At 43.5% G+C, this 17936-nt stretch overlaps 2 protein-coding genes across 3 annotated transcripts in view; one reads left to right on the top strand and one right to left on the bottom strand.

The window, feature by feature from the left end:
• SMAD1 (SMAD family member 1) overlaps positions 1-17936 on the bottom strand; it is a 411788-nt gene that overhangs the window by 333213 nt on the left and 60639 nt on the right. The gene's annotated exons all lie outside the window — the stretch shown is intronic.
• Positions 14520-17936, top strand: part of OTUD4 (OTU deubiquitinase 4) — a 59129-nt gene continuing 55712 nt past the window's right edge. For both annotated transcript variants that reach the window (XM_069105453.1, XM_069105452.1), the window contains exon 1: positions 14520-15034. In XM_069105453.1, the coding sequence (XP_068961554.1) occupies positions 14852-15034 (183 nt within the window). In that variant the 5' untranslated portion in view covers positions 14520-14851. The remainder of the gene's footprint in view (positions 15035-17936) is intronic.

The raw sequence follows: 17936 nt of genomic DNA, 5'->3' as shown, positions 1-17936 counted from the left end.
GAAAGAGAGAGAGAGAGAGAGAGAGAGAGAGAGAGAGAGAGAGAGAGAGAGAGAGAGAGAGAGAGAGAATTCATTGCATGATATGTGAATTTTTAAAATTCAGTTATAGTTTATATTCAAATGAAACTTACTGTACAGTTTGTATTCCACCTGAATACTAAGGTTTGGTTTTTTATGTCACAATTCTGTTGCTGAAAAATCTATGACTGCCTGGGAAATGATCACATTAAGATTTTTTTTCTTGTTTTTTTTTTTAACAAATTTTTAAAAAGTTTTGGCCTTGGATGGTGAATCTATCACAAGGAATGCAACTTGATCTTGAGTCTTCCCTGAAAGCATTAGCTCCCCAACAGGGGAGCCAGTACTGAGTCCTTCAGTATACTGTGGCCATCTACCACACCTTAGAGAGCAAGTGACTAAGTGGAGAAAGGTAAATGATGGGTTTTTTTGGATGATGCAAAGCCAGGCAGCTGTCTTGACAATATCTAGACTGGGGCAGGAATGCCATATCTTAAGTCTGGTAGGACGTTTCACTTATGGAGAGGAAAAGCCTCAGACACTTGACACACTTACTAGCTTTGTGACCTTGGGCAAGTCACTTAACCCCAATTGCCTTGCCTTTCCCCCTCAAAAAAAAAATGAGGATAATAAGAGCACCAATCTTATGGGGTTATTGTAAGGATCAAATGAGATAACTTCTATGAAGTTATCATTATTATTGCCCTTTTTCTTGCCTACGTTAATATTTGGTTCTGTATTTCTGCTTGTGATAAGGGCAGCAAAGAGAGGCATTAAAACATTATAGTTAAGGGAATATAATGTAAACTTTCTCCTGCTGTTCCATGAGATGCCAAGATCAATATTTTACTTTTTGTTTTCCTTATGAGTCAAGGATACATTCTCTTTGAGGCCTAATGTTTCCCAACCAAATTATACAATATGGCCATCTTAGTAATCCACCCCACTCCTTAACACACAAATGTAACCAAACTTTGCCTTATAGCTGGAAAAAGAGGAAGCTCAAATTCATTAAAAAAAATATTTGGGGGATGCATGGGTATGAAAATATTTATAGTGGCACTTTTGTTGTTGTTGTTGCTGTAAGAAAGATCTGGAAACAAGGTGGGTACCCACAAATTAGGGAATGATTGAACAAATGATGGTGTTTTAATTTAATAGAATACAACTGTGCCATAAGATGACGAAGGGAATTGATTCAGAGAAGCCTGGGGAAAATTTGTGTCAACTGATGCAGAATGAAGTGATTATAACTAGGAGAATAATTTATACAGTGACTATAATATTGTTACAGAAAACAGCTTGGAAGAACTCTGATCAATGCCTTAGAGTACTGAAGATAAAAAATGCTACCTATCTCTAGAACAAGAGGCAATAGATTAAATATGCAGAATGAAACACATTCTTGGACATGGTTAGTATGGGGGATTTGTTTTGCTTGACCATGCATATTTGTTATAAGGGTTTTTTCTAACTTTTCCTTTTTTCCCCAGTGAGGGAAGCAGGGGAAGGAGAAAAACTGAATGCTTGTTATTTTTTTTCTTAATAAAAACTCTGGGTAATATAATGAACACCTTCAGAGGCCTGATTTCTACCTCTTGACTGGAAGGTGATAGAACCTGGGCTGAAAAAAATGACTGCTTTTTTTCTTTTCTTGCATTTCCTGATCAGAACTTGATCTGGTGTTTTGTTTTGTTTTGTTTTTTAACATCTCCTTGGAGGCAGTTGGACTATACTTCCTTTTGCTAGTCTACCACAGTCCAATCTCCTCATTTTACTGATAAGTTGACTGTCACTTATCTTTGCTATTAGAATTCAGGTGTTCTGAAAAAAAAATAATTCAAGCTCCTGAGTACAAGACCAGTAACTATCATTTAAAAATTAATCCTTTCCACATGTTAAGGAGGCATTTGTTGTGTTCCTATCCACCTTCCCCTCCCCACTCTCTGCCCTTTCCTTTTCAGTTAATGTGGTCACAGATAACAGGGGTAATAATGTGGCAACAAAGTTAACACCCAAAGGTCACCTTTATAAAACATGCATACCCCTTGTCTCTGAGTCAGAAGTGAGCAATCTCATTTGGTGGGAGATGCCAGGAATCTACTTCTGAGAGAAGACATTTGGAGTTCCCCTATCATATAAGTGGGACCAGCCTCTTTTTGTCAGTTGCACAGCCAGAAAAAGCTGAGCTGAAAATGTAAGACTGTGACACACTCTTTTTCCAAAAGTGTCCAGGGGGTGAAGCTGGACGTTGCCACTGGCCCAGCGCTGAACACTTGAGAAGCCAGGGTGCATCAATACAAGTTCAGGGATCTTTGAACTTGTAACTTGGTGGAACTGAGCAGTGAAGCTAATCCCCCTTTCCTCCCCAGAGCCTGGGGTGGTATAAGGGGTAATTAGAGCCTTCATTTGTTTTTCCCCTAGGTCCGATCATCCTGCAGGACTGCATCTCCTCTGAGGCTCACACCTCCTCAGTGCCCCTGGCCCTGGCACTCCTCCCTCCCTCTGACTGGAGAAGGCAGAGGGTGGGTATCAGAGAGCTCCTCCCAGATGCACCATTTGAGTGGGTCCCTTGCAGCCACTCTCGTTATGACACATCCGGCTCCAGGTCTTCATCATGTTCCTATGCTGAGCACCATCTTCTCCTCCCCTAACTTCTTTTTATTCATTGTCTTCACTTTTTAGATTGTGAGTTCTGGAAGACCAGGGACTGTCTTTTTTTTTTTTTTTCCCTTTGTACACTGAAAGCTTAGCACAGTGTCTGCTACATGGTAGGTGACTAATAAATGTTTATTGACTAGTTGCCTAAGAAGGAGGCAGTCATGTGGGAGAGGGCAGGCGTGCCCTTCTTTGAGAAGACATCCCGAGTGCCCCATCACATGGGTGGGTGGGACCAGTCTCTTTTTGTTAGTTTGCATGGCCTGAACACACTGAGTCTTGAAAATTTCCAGACTGGGACATTCTCTCTTTCTAGGGGGTGAAGACTGGATGTTGCTGCCAGTCCAACAAGGAACCACCGAGAAGCCCAGGTGCCTGAATACAAGCCCAAAGGGTTTTGGATTTGGACCTTAGAGGGATCATGCTTTATGGGATCTGAATCCAGCTGTGAACCTAATCCCCCTCCCTTCCCAGAGACTGGGGTGGTATAAGGGGGGGATTATACTTTCCAGGAATTTGGGGGAGGGAGGGAGATGTTCATTTATTTGTTCATGTTATAAACCTTTGAAGTAAATATTCCTTTGCAAAAGCCAGTCTATTAAGTGGTTAAATGGAACTGGGATGCAAGGAACCCTTAGAATTGAAGGAATAACGCTGGTGGTGGCTTAAATCAGTAGTAGAAATTAGCTGCCTTACAACTTCCTAAGGGGCACCAGAAAATCCTGGCTTTCATGAAGTAGGTGGTATAGTAAATAAAACACTGGGCCTGGGGTTCAGGAAGACCTGAGTTCAAATGTGATCTCAGACACTTCCTAGCAGGGTGACTCTAGACAAGTCACATTTCCTCAAAATGGAAATACTAGCACTTCCCTAGATTCTTGTGAAAATCAAACGAGATACTATTCATAAAGTGCCTGACCTACTATGGTGGGTTCTTAGTATTTGTTCTTTACTCCTCCCCGGTATCTTTGCTTTCAAATGTTTATCTGTGATATTTAATGCATATAGTTTTCCCCTACTTATTTTCTCCTGTTAGTCTACTTGCATTGATTTTTAAAAATTTTTTTAAAGTGCTTTATTAACTTCTGATTTACATCATTCATTTCTGCCAAATTTCAAGGTAGAAATTTTCTCCCCGTTTTTTCCCTACCCACTGCTCTAAAATAGCAGCCCCACAGGATATCCCATCCTCCAATCTGCTCTTCCCATATTTTCTCCCATACCCCTTTTGACTTTTCCAGTGGATCTCTATGCCCCAGTGCCTGTATATCTTATTTCCCAATTACATGTAAAATAGTATTAATAATAGTGTATATATATATATAATATATTTAAACATTTGATTTTAAAACTTTGAATTCCAGATTCATTCCCTTCCTCGACACCCACCCTTACTGGGAAGATAAGCAGTTCGGTATAGGTTGTACATGTGTAGCTATGCAAAATATTACCATAGTAGATATATTGTAAAAGACTGACTGTATTTCCCTCCCTCCTATCCCACCTCCCACTTGTTCTATTCTCTACTTTGATACTGTCCCTTTTCAAAAGTGGGTGCTTCCAACTTCCCTCCCCCTGAGCCTGCCCTCCCTTCCTTCCCCCCTACTCACCTGGAGGGTGAGATACCCTATTTAGTGTGTATTTCATTCCCTCCTCAAGCCAAATTCAATGGGAATAAGGTTGACCCATTCCCTTTTGCCTTCCTATTCTTCCCCTCCATTGTGACCATTTTCCCTTTCCTCTTCTATATGAGATAGTTTACCCCATTCTGTCTCTCCCCATCTCCTCCCATTATATTACTCTCTCACCTCTTAATTTCACATTTTAAGTATCATCCCTTCCTGTTAAATTGGTCCTGCGCCCTCTATCTATGTATACCTGTAAACATATGCCCATATACACTCATATATAGACATATATATATATATAGACATATATATATATATAATTTCTATTCCCTTCAACTACTGAGAAAGGTTTCATAAGTTACAATTATTGTTTTTCCATGTAGGAATGTTAATAGTTGAACTTTGATAAGTTCCTTATGATTTCTTTTCCCTGTTTACCTTCTCATGCTTCTCTTGCTTCTTATATCTGAATGTCAAGTTTTCTATTCAACTCTGGTTTTTTCAGCAAGAATGCTTGAAAGTCCTCTATTCCACTGAATGACCATATTTTCCCCTGAAACATGATACTCAGTTTTGCTGGGTAAGTGATTCTTGATTTTAATCCCAGCTCCTTTGCCCTCTGGAATATCACTTCAATCCCTCAGTGTAGAAGCTGCCAGATCCTGGGTTATCCTGATTGTGTTTCCACAATATTCAAATTGTTTCTTCCTGGCTGCTTGTAATATTCTCTCCTTAATCTTGGAATTCCGGAACCTGGCTATAATATTCCTAGGAGTTTTCTTTTTAGGATCTTTTTCAGGAGGTGATCAGTGGATTCTTTCAACCTCTATTTTGCCCTCTGGTTCTAAAACATCAGGGCAGTTTTCTTTGAGAACTTCCTGGAGGATGCTTTCCAGGCTCTTACTTTGGTCATGGCTCTCAGGCAGTCCAATAATTTTTAAATTATCTCTCCTGGATCTATTTTCCAGGTCAGTGGTTTTTCCCATGAGATATTTCACGTTGCCTTCTATTCTTTCATTTGTTTGGATCTGTTTAACAGCATCTTGATTTCTCATAAAGTTATTAGCTTCCATTTGCTCCAATCTAATTCTGAAGCAATGATTCTCCTCAGTGAGCTTTTGAGATTCTTTTTCCATCTGGAAAATTCGACTTTTTAAGGCATTCTTCTCCTCATTGCCTTTTTGAGCCTCCTTTGCCATTTGAGTCAGTCTGTTTTTTAAGGTATTATTTTCTTCAGTCAGGCTGTTGACTCTCATTTCATAATTTTCTTGCATTGTTCTCATTTCTCTTCCCAATTTTTCCTCCACTTCTCTTATCTGCTTAAGGTCCTCTATGGCCTGTAACCAGCTTGTATTTTCCTTTGAAGCTTTTGGTGCAGGAGTTCTGACTTCACTGTTTTCCTCCTGTTCCATGCCTTGCTCCTTCTTATCCCCAAAATAGGAGTGTAATATTGGAATCTTCTGTCTGCTTTGTTTCCTTTGCCTGCTCATTTTGTCACTCAATGATTTGACTTTTGGGCTTTTTGCCACAGTAGGACTCTGCCACCAGACAGGGGAGTTTTCGTCCCAAACGCTGGGGTTCTCTCAGATGCCAGAGGTATTAGTTGGGTGCCCTCTCTGAGGCCTCCACATGCTCTGGCAAGCTGGACACACACCCCAGGACCTCCACCCTAGACTGCAATCCAGATCCAAGAAGGTTAAAGCAAGAGTGATCACCCCTCAGACTGGTGCTTGGTCCCCCTACACTCTGCAGGCCAGGAGCTGAAGCTGCCAGGTGGTGCTGGCTGGCTGTGCCAGGCGTCTCAGTGGCTTCTCACCCCAGGGGCAAAAGCCATGCACTCCCACTTATTGGGTCCCAAAGTCCAGACTGCCCTGACCTCTCACTTTGTCCTTTGCACCTATGTGTTGATAATTCTGGAGACAGCCACAGCTCTGGTGATCTGGAGTCCCTCAGGCCTGTGGCTGGTCAGGCCCGTCCTGGGGCTAAAGCCTTGGTGTAGGGCTGGGCTTGGCTCCCAGAGCGCTGCGCAGGCTGATTCCTGCTGGCCTGCTGGGCTATCCTCAGTGGGAGGTTAGCTTCTCTGTGTCATTTTGTGGGTTCTGCAGCTCCAAAGTTTGTTTGTAGTCCCCTTTTTACATGGATTGGGGAAGGTGGAAGCCAGAGCAGCAGGGAGGTCCTGCTTCTACTCTGCCATCTGCTACTTGCATTGATATTTAAAATTTTACATAGAGGCAGATAGGTAGCCCCATAGTACACAGACTACTGGGCATGGAGACCGAAGTTGGGAATTGAAATTCAATCTCTTTTGAAATTCACACTTGCTGTGTGAACCTAGGCAAGTCACTTTGATGGGGTGCTTGGGATCTATGTCTGTAATATCAGTTTGTAACATTAGTTTGTAAAATCAATTTGTAAAACCAGTCTGTAAAATCACATTTCCCCCTCCTCATCCTCAGAACATTAACTCTGCCCCTTCCCCCTGCCAGCACTCTGCCCAGCAACAACTCATGAACTGTTTATCTCTGCTTGGAGCAATAACAAGCTACACCTATGAATCCTTCACTAAACCATCTATAAACATTTTAGCTTAGGCAAATGTTATCTCCCCTTAGTATAATGGCTAGCTGCATCTATGAATCCTTCAATGCACTATCTATAGGTTAACTCCTTTGCCAGTTATACACGTACTGAGGCTCTGTTAGCCTTGGTTCCCAACATCCATCTTGTCAAACATGACACTGATTGGTGGCAGACTAGGCACTTCTCAGTCAGCCCTTGACCGCTAGCTGACTTAGAGATGTTTCAGGCCTAAAACCACACCTCCAGGTAGCCCCTCCCCCACCTTGCGCTATTTCCCAGTGAATTATGGGCAATATGCCTGAGCAGTTGACATTAAAAGTGCATGTTCCTTTAAGCACTGACCACTCCTTAACTCCTCCCCAATCCTACCCTTACTCACCTAGTTAGCATAATTGACATCTGATTTATTGCCTAAACTCCTTAAAAACTATGCCTATGTCTTCTTTAAGTTTGCAGGTTCTCTAAGAACTCTTGCCCCCTATATAGCATAATGTAGGGGCAAGCACCCCAAGCGTCCTCAGGGTTGCTGCCACCACAGGTTCTTGGATCTGCTTTGATAAAGGAAAGCAACTCAAAATGGGTTAACAAGCTTACTTTAATCAGTCAGACATATATCGTTTACCTTGTTCAGGGAAAAAAGGTCAGCACCCTGAACTTCAAAGTACACAGACAGAATTATCAAGACAGAAACAGATCTAGTAGACAGATTTCAAATTGTCCAACCATTACATCCATACCCAGTCAACATCTGGGTTTCAACATCTGGGATTTTTCAAAGCTGGGGGGCTCAGGACAACGGCTTCCCAGAATCCATATCAAATCACAGAACACTTCTCAAAGTGAGCCTCCAAAACAAAGCCTCACATCAGGGCTTATATAGCTTTCTCCTGGCTCAGAGAATGTAACAACCTTTTGGACCCACTGGCCAATCAAAAAGTATCTACTGAAAAACAAGCCTCCCACCCCAGGCTCCAGGTGCACTTTAGCCTAGGGGCAGGGAAGATCTTTAAAATTTACATTCCCATTACACATAACAAACTTGCAAGTCCCCTAAGGATCCTTGCCTGCTATAAAGTGTAACAATAAACTTACAATTCTGACTCCAAGTCTGCTTGGGCCTACTGAATTCTTTTCCAGACTGAATCACAGGCATTCTGGTCTTTGATAAGGATCAGAGTTCCTGTATAAGCTATTGCTATCCCCCATCAACTTAACCTGTTTGCCTCAGTTTCCTCAACTGCAAAATGGAGATAACAGCATCTATGCCTTAGGGTTGTGAGACCCAACTGAGATATTTGTAATATGCCTGACATAAAGTAGGCACTATATTAATGCTTATTTCATCTATTCCATGTAATCAAAACTGGTTTTCTCTTTTATAATCACTTCAATCCCCTTACCATGGCATGAAATCTATCCTCCCATTCTCTAAATTATTTTTTATTTTATTTTTTTATGATGTGACATACTCCACTTCCGTATAATCTGTTGCATTCACTCTCACATTTGGGTCTTTTGGCAACTTCATCTTCCTTAAAGGATCAGTTTAGGAGCCTTCCCAGATCTCCCAGAGGTTGCTGTTCCATACCTTTTAAAATTACCTTATATGTGTGTAATAGCAACCACCCTAGCACACCCAGGATGGCCTACTAGCACAGTTCTTTGATCCACTTTGCTAAAGGAAAGACAACTTTTAAAGGGGTCAACAATCTAATTACAGATAGAGAAAACAAGCACAGAAATTGGCACAGGAATTCAACAGACAGGGCTCCTATTGTCTGAGCAAAGTAATACAACCACCTTGTAGGCTATACACCACCAGACCACGACAGCACAGACCTCTGAGTAGTCAGGCAGCTCTTAACAAACTGAGAGTCCAGTCCAGGGAATCAAAAGATCCTTCTCATAAGCAAACCCCCAAAGGAAAATACTAACCTCCCAGAATATATAACAAAGACTAGGCCCCTGATTGGCTCAGACCCAGAAGGCATGCACAGTGACTCTGCACAGCTGTGAATTATCAGGGTTCAAAGGAGATTAATCCTTCAGATGTTTACAATTTAGTCTAAGCCTAGGAAACTGGACTCCAGAAAGAACAACAAGCCCACTCTGCTTAAGCTTACAATGTGAGATTCCCAATAGAGCATAAACTCCTTCTGTGCTAAGCTGTTTCATTTTTTGCCTTTCTTTACCTAGAGAGCTTAGACAGGGAATGCCTTATGCATAATTAATGTTGAATCAGAATTGAATTCTGATACCAAGTTAAACTTAATTATAGGATGACAAGAATAAAAAAATAATTGAGGAATTTTGTTGAATGCTGTTAAAGTGACTAAAACTTTGTCCATAACGTACTTATAGTTGTTATCTTAATTAGCTTTCCTTCCCATTCTTCTTTAGACTGTCTTATTTTATGTCCCTACATTACATTCTTTGTGATAAAAAAGTACTTTAAAATAGTGATTGCCTTTCCTTTCCTTTTCAAAACATTTTCCCTCTCACTGCTTGTCATTGAAGAAACTGTGATTAACTCATTTTACTAAAAAATTCTGGGGCTTGAAAAGGTTATTGTTAAAGAAGCTATATGATGTTTCAATATTTACATGAATTTAAATCATGGTTTTCTTTTAAGATTGAAACTATTTTTTAAATAGGTTGCCTGTTCAATTTTCAGAGAAAGAAATTAAAGATATCTATAAGCACATGAAGAAATGCTCTAAATCACTATTGATTAGAGAAATGCAAATCAAAACAATTCTGAGGTACCACATCTCACCAGTCAGATTGGCTAAGATGACAAAACAGGAAAATGACAAATGCTGGAGATGTGGGCAATTTGGAACACTAATGCATTGCTGGTGGAGTTGTGAACTGATCCAGCCTTTCTGGAGAGCAATCTGGAATTATGCCCAAAGGGCTATAAATACTTTCGTACCCTTTGACCCAGCAATACCACTCCTAGGGTTATATCCCAAAAAGATCATAGAAGTGGGAGGAAGACCCCTATGTACAAAAATGTTTATAGCAGCTCTTTTTGTGGTGGCAAAAAATTGGAAATTAAGGGGGTGCCCATCAATTGGGGAATGGTTGAACAAGTTATGGTATATGCATGTTATGGAATACTATTGTGCTATAAGAAACGAGGAGCATATGGTCTTCATATTTACCTGGAGAGGCTTATACAAACTGATGCTGAGTGAGAAGAGTAGAACCAGGAGAAATTTGTACACAATTACAGACACAACATATGTGTGATGACCAACTTTAACAGACTGGACCCTTCCCAGCAATGCAGTGATATAAATCAATCTCAAAAGATTCATGATGAAGAGAAATATGTGCATCCAGAGAAAGAACTAGAAAGAACTGAGTTTATATACAGGTGGAAGCAAAATACCTGATCTTTTTCCTTTTCTTATTTGGTTTTACGTCCTCTTTACCATTTTTCATTCCATCTGATACAATCCGTCTTTATAACATGACTAATGTATAATGTGAAAGTATTTACAGATCCTATACTTGACTATATGCCGCCATGGGGGGGAGGGGAGGGAGGGGGACAAAATGTGAAACTCAAGGAATTGTGGAATTGAATCCTGCAAACTAAAAAGAAACAAATTAATTAAAACATTTTAAAAAATAGGTTGCCTGTTGTAAACAAAGCACAAATGTCAGAGAAAAGATACCATTCAACCATGTTAACTCAAAATTCCAGTGTGGTAGTGGTGAGAGGGAGGAGGAAGAGAAGATTTGAAGAAAGAAGAAAAAGAAGGGAAAGCAGAAGTGGTATTGTTCCTTGAAAAAGGATTGGGGTCAGAGGACTTGGATTCAAATTCCAGCTCTGCTATTCATACTCGTATGACCTTGGGCAAATCATGTCACCACTCTGGGCCAATTTCCTCATTAGTAAATTTTTTCTTATAGAGGTGTCAACATATTAGGAGACACCCTGTTTTCTAGAGCTAAGGCCCAGCAAGCAGGCTATGACCTGAGCTTGGCATAACAACAATCCTTTGCCCCCACCCTCTGGATGATCTCACCCTCTAGCAAAATGCATTGTTTTGACCAGCACCAAGTGTTCTCTGAGCTAGAACAAGTTCCTGAAGCCCTGCTAAGAATCAAACTTGTCATATTGTTGCTGTTAACCCTTGTTGTCTGGGCTACAGCCTACTGTGCCACCATTGGTCTAAGTATTGAGATCTCCCCACACTGCCTCAGGTCCTCCCACTAGGGGTGGGGCCCTGGCACATGTGTCTAGGTCCCCTCTTTGCCTGTAAGCCGTTTCTCTCACTTTTTTTGTTTGGGGTTTCTTTTGCTTTTTTGGAGGGGGGAAGGCAGGGCAGTTGGGGTTAAGTGACTTGCCCAAGGTCACACAGGTACGCCACATTTGAACTCAGGTCCTCCTGACTCCAGAGCCTATTCTGGACTCTATTCAATGCAACACCTAGCTGCCCCCAGTTCCCTCACTTTGAAATTAAATTTGTCTGATTCCTGATTCTCCTACCGCTAGCACGCTCTATTTGGCGCCTGCTATCAGAAGGCTGGAGGCTGGTTTGGTCTGATAAGCTCTAACTGTAGATTGTAAACTTCTTGAGGGCAGGTATGGTCTTTTTTCCCCCTTTCTCTTCACATTTGTATCCCCAGTACCTGGCATATAGTTGGTACTTAATGCTTATCATTAGTAAAACAAGGAAATTGTAGGTGATATTTAAAGTGCCTTCCAGCTCCAGATTTATGAGTCCATGAAGACCCTTTTAGTTCTAATTCTATAAGGTGAATACTCTTTAAAAAAAAAAAAGTTAGCATAACTTATTGAGATGGACCACTTTCCGTGACAAGTTAAATTCAGAAAAACCCAGCAAAGTGACCTAATGACTGTTGGTCTTGTTGGTATAAACACTTGAAGTAACATTTTGCAAAGTTTCAATTCAGTTTTTTTTCATTTGTGAACTCTTCATGACCCCATTTGGGGTTTTCTCACCCTTTTCTTCTTCAGCTCATTTTACAGATGTGGGGATTGAGGCAAACAGGGTAGAAGTGATTTGCAGCAGGGTCTCACAGCTAGTAAGAGTCTGAGAAGAATATTCCTGATTTCAAGCCTGTGCTCTATCCACTGCACCATCTAGCTGCCCCTTTTACAAAGTTTACAATAATTCATACTGTTTCTTCTGTTAGTCATTATTGGTAGTTTCAATATGTCTACACTTTATAACAACTTTTTCTTTATTTCTTTTCTTTATACTGTGATAAATCCATTAAAAAAAAACAACTTAAGGCAGATCATTAATCTATGCCAGCAATGTGAGCTGATTAAGACTCAAAAGGCTCCTAGCATTTTTAACTGGAAGGAGCCTTAGAGATGATCAGGTCTATTGCCTTCATTTAACAGATGAGAAAAAGCTTATGTCCAATGACTTGCTCAAGGCCACCGTAATAAGCTTGCTCCTGTTACTTTACCACTACGATTAAGTCTGGAAACTGGAACATAGAATGCAGAATGAAGTCTGGTAGCTCAAAAAAAAAAAAGTGGCATCATAGCAGTGTGTTTAAATTTGGAGTCTGAGCAAAACTGGGCAACTGCTATACCCCTTTAACTGAGCATTTCTAGAAATACTACTCCTGTAACTTGGAGAAAGGGTTCTACCGTGTTTCCCCATAATAAGACCTATCCCGAAAGTAAGCCCTCCCCTTACTGTGTAAGATTCCTCTAAAATAAGCCCTCCCCCGAAAATAAGCCCTATTGAGATTGCTGCTGTAGTGAAGGTGATCCCCTGCGCTACACGCTACATTACGGTACCCTCTGTATGCACCGTTCCCCCCCCCTCCCCCCCAAACGCTCGCTGAGCTCCGAGCTGCATCCAATCAGAGCTGCAGCAGCGAGCGTGTCATCCTGTTCTTCCCCAGTGATTTGCTTGCTGGAGCCATTGAGAGCAGTGCCACCGAGGAGAGCTGAGGCAGGACAACATAAGCCCTCCCCTGAAAATAAGCCCTCTGGTGTTTTTCTTTCCAAAAAAAAAATTATAAGACACGGGGAAACATGGGTAATGGTGCTGGCTCCCATTTCTGGCAGAGTAAGCCAGCAGTTGAATTCAATAAACATTTATTAAGCGCCTACTACATGCAAGGCTAAGCACTGGGCATACTTCAAGAAAAAGGAAAAGACAATTCCTAATCCCAAGGAGTTTATGATCTACAGTTAAGAATCTGCTAGTGCTTAACGAAGAAAACCTTTGTTCTAAACCTGGACTCACTGGTTGGGCTTGGTTATATACTGATGTTTTAAAACCCAACGCCGGCAGATGAATTGTAGGATGGTAAGAAAGGCAGTTTGTGTGCTAGTGGCTCTGCCATTCATTACCAGTGCGTTCTGACCCTCAGTTATCCTCATCTGTAAAAAGGAGTCAGGTGCCATGTAGGACCTTAGACAAGATCCTATAGGGTTGAATCATGTGTACAATGGTCAGTTCTTGCCAATGCTGGTTCTGAGAATGTGGGGCATGAAGGAAATAACCCTGGTCTCCATGTCCTAAGTCCCCAGTTCTAGTCCTAGTTCTGACACTTAAAAGTCGGTAAGTCGATCTCTCTCTGGGTCTCCCTTTACTCCATCAGTATAAAGGAGTAGTTTGACTCAGAGCCCTTTCCAGCTCTAAAGCTGAGACGCAACTCTCTCCACTGAGCTCGATCTTCCAGATCTGCAAAATGGAACTGGTTCCTGCTTTAAAAACAAGGGTCGAAAAGACACCTTCCAAAGCTAAGCCTTCATTGGCTCTCTGCATTTTTCCGCCCCGCCCACGTAAACCTCCATTAGCGCCTGCTTCCCCCTTCTGGGTTCGAATTGCACAAAGGCCAAACATTGCCGGCCCCCTAAATAGAATCCTGTAGGCACTTCCACGCGCACTGGGCACGTGCCAGGCCGAGAGAGTAAAAAAAAACAATGGGCTAGTGGATTTAGAAAGAGGAGAACAGCGATGATCGAGGTCTTCAGACGCGGAGGAAATCCCTTCCCTCCCCTTCCCTCCCCTCCCGAATCTTTACACAAGCTAACACCTCTCCTTGGCATGGGAGCCAAACTATGGCAGAGGGGCAGCGCAGGGGCTGTCGGGACTTGTAGTCCTTGCATTGCGCAGCATCTCGCCTCTGCCTCCAGCCCCACCCCCTCCCCTCCCCCTCCCCTGGAGAGTCCGGTCTGGCTGGGGTGGGACACACTCACTCGCTCGCTCGCTGGCTCGCTCACTGGCTCGCTCACTGGCTCACTCACTCGCTCACTCACTCACTCGCTCACTCTCTCTCGAGATCCAGTCTCCGCTCCCGCCCACCCCCCTCTTTCTCTCCCCCTCCCCTCCGACTTCCTGCTTCGGCGGGACTACAGCTCCCGCCGTCCTTTCGGCGCCGAGGCTGAAAGCGAAAATAAAACAGGGGTTCGGCTGCACCTCGCTCTCGCTCGGGTTTCCTCAGTTTTGTTTTCCCCGCGGCTGGACGGGCGCGTGGGCGGGCCCTGTGTCCTCCGGGGGGTGGGGGGTGGGAGGGGTTTTCCTGCCTCAGTCTTTTTTGCAGCTCGCCTGGGGCGGCGAGGCGGAGCCGGGAGCCCCTCGGCCACGCCCACCCCTCCCTCCCTTCCTCCACACGAGGCCGCTGCCGTTCTCCCCAGCCAGCCGGCGAAAGGGAGCCCGGGGTGGCCGCTGCCCCAGCGCTTCGGCCTCCGGGCTGCCCCAGCGCCTTCTCTCGAGAGCTGAGGAGCCCGGCCTCGTGTGGAGGAAGGGAGGGAGGGGTGGGCATGGACTAGGCGAGGGACGCCTCGCCCGTGCACCACCGCCGCCGCCTCTGCCTCCTCCAGCTCCTGCTTCTGCTCCCGCTCCCACCGCGGCTTTTTCCCTCCTCCTCCTCCCCCCCTCCCCCCCCCCAGCGCCGCCGCCGCGGCCATGTGTGGCTAGCTCCGGGGCCGGCTTCTGCAGCGCGGACGGGCCAACATGGAGGCTGCCGTTAGTCTCCCGGATGGCGGAGAGCCCGGTGGCGCCGCGGCCGGAGCTGGGGCCGGGGGCAGCGTTCCGGGGGACGCAACGCCCATGGACGCCTATCTGCGCAGCCAGGGCTTGTGCCGAAAACTCATCGCCAAGGACGGCTCCTGTCTGTTCAGGGCCGTGGCGGAGCAGGTGAGGACCCCGCGGGGCGTGGGGAGGGCGCGGGCCCGGGAGCAGCCCCTGCAGGTGGGCTCGGCGGGGCCCGAGGGTGCGAGCCCGGCGTTCTACGTGTCCTGTCCCCTTGTGTCGTCATAGCCGCCCCCCCCCACCCCGTGTCCGTGGAATTTTCACCCGCGGCAGAATGGGGGTCTGAGAGCGCCGCGTGCCCGGGCGCGAGAGGCCTGCGCCACCACGTTTTCTCCCCTTCCCCTCCACTCCCCTCGTGGTCTCGGCCTTGAGCGGTCACAGTCAGGGCCGGGGCTTCCTGGAGCCGCCCCGTACCTGTTGAATAGCACTGGGGCAGGCGCGCCCTGCGGCCCCGGGGCCGCTTCCACAAAACTTTAACCAGTTTGCAGTGATGAGGCGCCTCCTCCCCGGGAGCTGGGCCGGGAGACCCCCACCCCCGGGGCCCGAGCTGTAGAGCCCCCCAGCCCGGGAGGAGTGGGGTCACCGGCGATGCGGGGGTAGATGAGCAGTGTGGCGTATGTGCATATAACTGGTTATGGCTTGCACGGTAAGTAAGAAATGACCAACTTGAGGGATTCGGAGAAAGGAGGGGGAGAATGACTCTCCTCCTTATCAAGGAGCCCCGAAGACCCAGGGTCAGGTTTTGCTGACATGCGGGCGGGCTGGGTCGTGTGACCCGCTTCCAAGACCTGAAATTGCAGCTAAGTTGTTGCGGTCAGATAGGCATCAGCAGAGGAGCCGCCTCCCGGGGAGCGTGTACACCGTGCTGATGGAAGTTAAGGGTTTGCACCCTGGCCAGTGGATGTAAAGGGGAAAAATGAAAAGTGAAACCGAGACTGAATTCGGTTGGGTCAGCAAGAACTTATAAAAGCCTTTGCTATCGGTCTGTAAACATTTTTTTAGCACCTACTATGTGCTAGCCCTGTGGGATGTAAAAAGGGTCAAAAGACAACTCCTGCCCCCAGGGAGTTTACTGTCTAAATGGGGGAGACTACATGCAAACAAATATATACAGAATAGTTTATGTGTAGACGTATGCATACATGCACATACCCACACGGCAAATATAGGAAATACAATTTATATATTTAGATGTAGAAAATACATATAAACAAGATATGTAAGGGATATAAGTAGGAAATAATTATAGCAACTATAGCTATAATATCTATAAATAGGAAATAATCACCTATATACACAAAGGAAATATAAAAGGGATGGTACTGAAATTAGAGGTTTGGGTAAGGTTTCCTGTGGAAGGTGGGATTTTAAGTCAGTAGGAGTGGAATAGAGACATTACAGAATACCCATAATCGAGAGATATCTAATAGATAAGATTTCATAGTTATTAACAAAATTACAGTTAGGTCATATATTCCAGGAAAAAGAAGGAATTTTTACCTCCCAATTACTCCCCGTCTGTAAACTGTTTTACCGTTGGTACAGGGTGGGATTAGAAACAGTTTTAACCATGTGGTCAGCCGTTTTCTGCCAATTTGTTTAATATGAATCTTTTTTTTTTTTTGTCTTGAGAGTGTGATTTCTGTACAGTTTGAACACTTTTACAGACAGGAATGCAATAAAAATTGCATCTTACTGAACAATAGCTACTAAAATAGTTAACTTCCACATCCTTGATTTATTATTACAGTTTTATACACATCCTTGATTTATTGTTACAGTTTTATAGTAGGCTTGGTCAGTTCTTTACTTGAGTTAAAGATTTTTGCCCAGTGAGGCTTGCCTTTGAGTGAGGCCATACCTTGCCTCCCCTTTTACCAGTTTGTTTGCTCTCTAAATCAAGGTCCTTCATATGAAACTTGAATATTTTGTCTTCTAATAGTATCAAATTTTGGTAGGCATTCTCTTTTTTTTTTAAATATTTTTTATTAATAACGTTTTTGGTGCCTTTTTTAATACATTTCATACATTTCAGTCTTTCCCTTTGAAATTCTCTCTTATAACAAGACAACTAAGCAAAAGCATCCAATATCACTACCACATTTGAAACCAGATATAATATTCCTTTCTGGTAGATGCCCTCCCCCCATCTCTCATCTCTCTCAGGAATTCTGTATTTCAGAGCCCATGTCATTATTTCGAATCTTTAGCATAAAATCAAAATTTATCATTTTATAAGGATGTTGACTCACACATTTTTCTTGGTTGGGGCATTATTAACCCTTTGAACTTCATCCTGAAGTTCAGCAGGACCAAACAAACTTTGACATGTTCAGGAAATGAGAAGGTGATTTTCTGAAACTTCTGCCTCTGTTGCAGGTCTTTATCTTCAGGAATTTAGGTTTATTTCAGTTACTGCTTTGAAGTATGTATACACATAGGCAGACCACACACTTAGCTGGCTCTTTGTGAACTGATTATACAGCTTGCTAATTTTCTAGGTCTTTTGGGTCTCCACTTCTTTGAGCTTAAGAACTATTTAATATCTCCAGAAGCAGAAAAAAAGGTGAAATGAAGTTATTTTTGTATCTGTTCCCAGCCCTGATAGAAAGATTGATGGGGGAGAGGAATTGGAAATGAACTGACAGAAGTGAGCCTTGGGAGTTTGTCAGTTATCTAGGCTTTATTTATATGTATACAGAAAGAAGCATTTTATTTTAGTATAAAAAGCCTGTGATGTTAGACATGTATATAGTAACCTTGACTATCCAAGCTTTTGTAGTGTTAGGTTGGCCTTCAAAGTAATAATGATTCTGTTTATGTGTTAATTATTTTTTATTGAAAAAGGGGGGGGGGGTTGGGGAAGGCTCTAAATTGAGATTTAAATTAGTAATCCAGAAGCCTCACCTCAAATTGTCAACCTCTGGTTGTGTTTTTTTTTTTAATTTTACTAGAAAAGAAGAGGGTCTTAAAAATCCCAAATTACAGTGAAGCCCCAATTTTACTG

The sequence above is a fragment of the Petaurus breviceps genome, unplaced genomic scaffold (genome assembly GCF_028583685.1).
Source record: "Petaurus breviceps papuanus isolate PSGF00001 unplaced genomic scaffold, PetGlider_PUasm1.0 76, whole genome shotgun sequence".
Taxonomy (NCBI): domain Eukaryota; kingdom Metazoa; phylum Chordata; class Mammalia; order Diprotodontia; family Petauridae; genus Petaurus; species Petaurus breviceps.
Note: the sequence above shows the minus strand (reverse complement) of the source record. Positions and strands in the feature narration are given on the sequence as shown.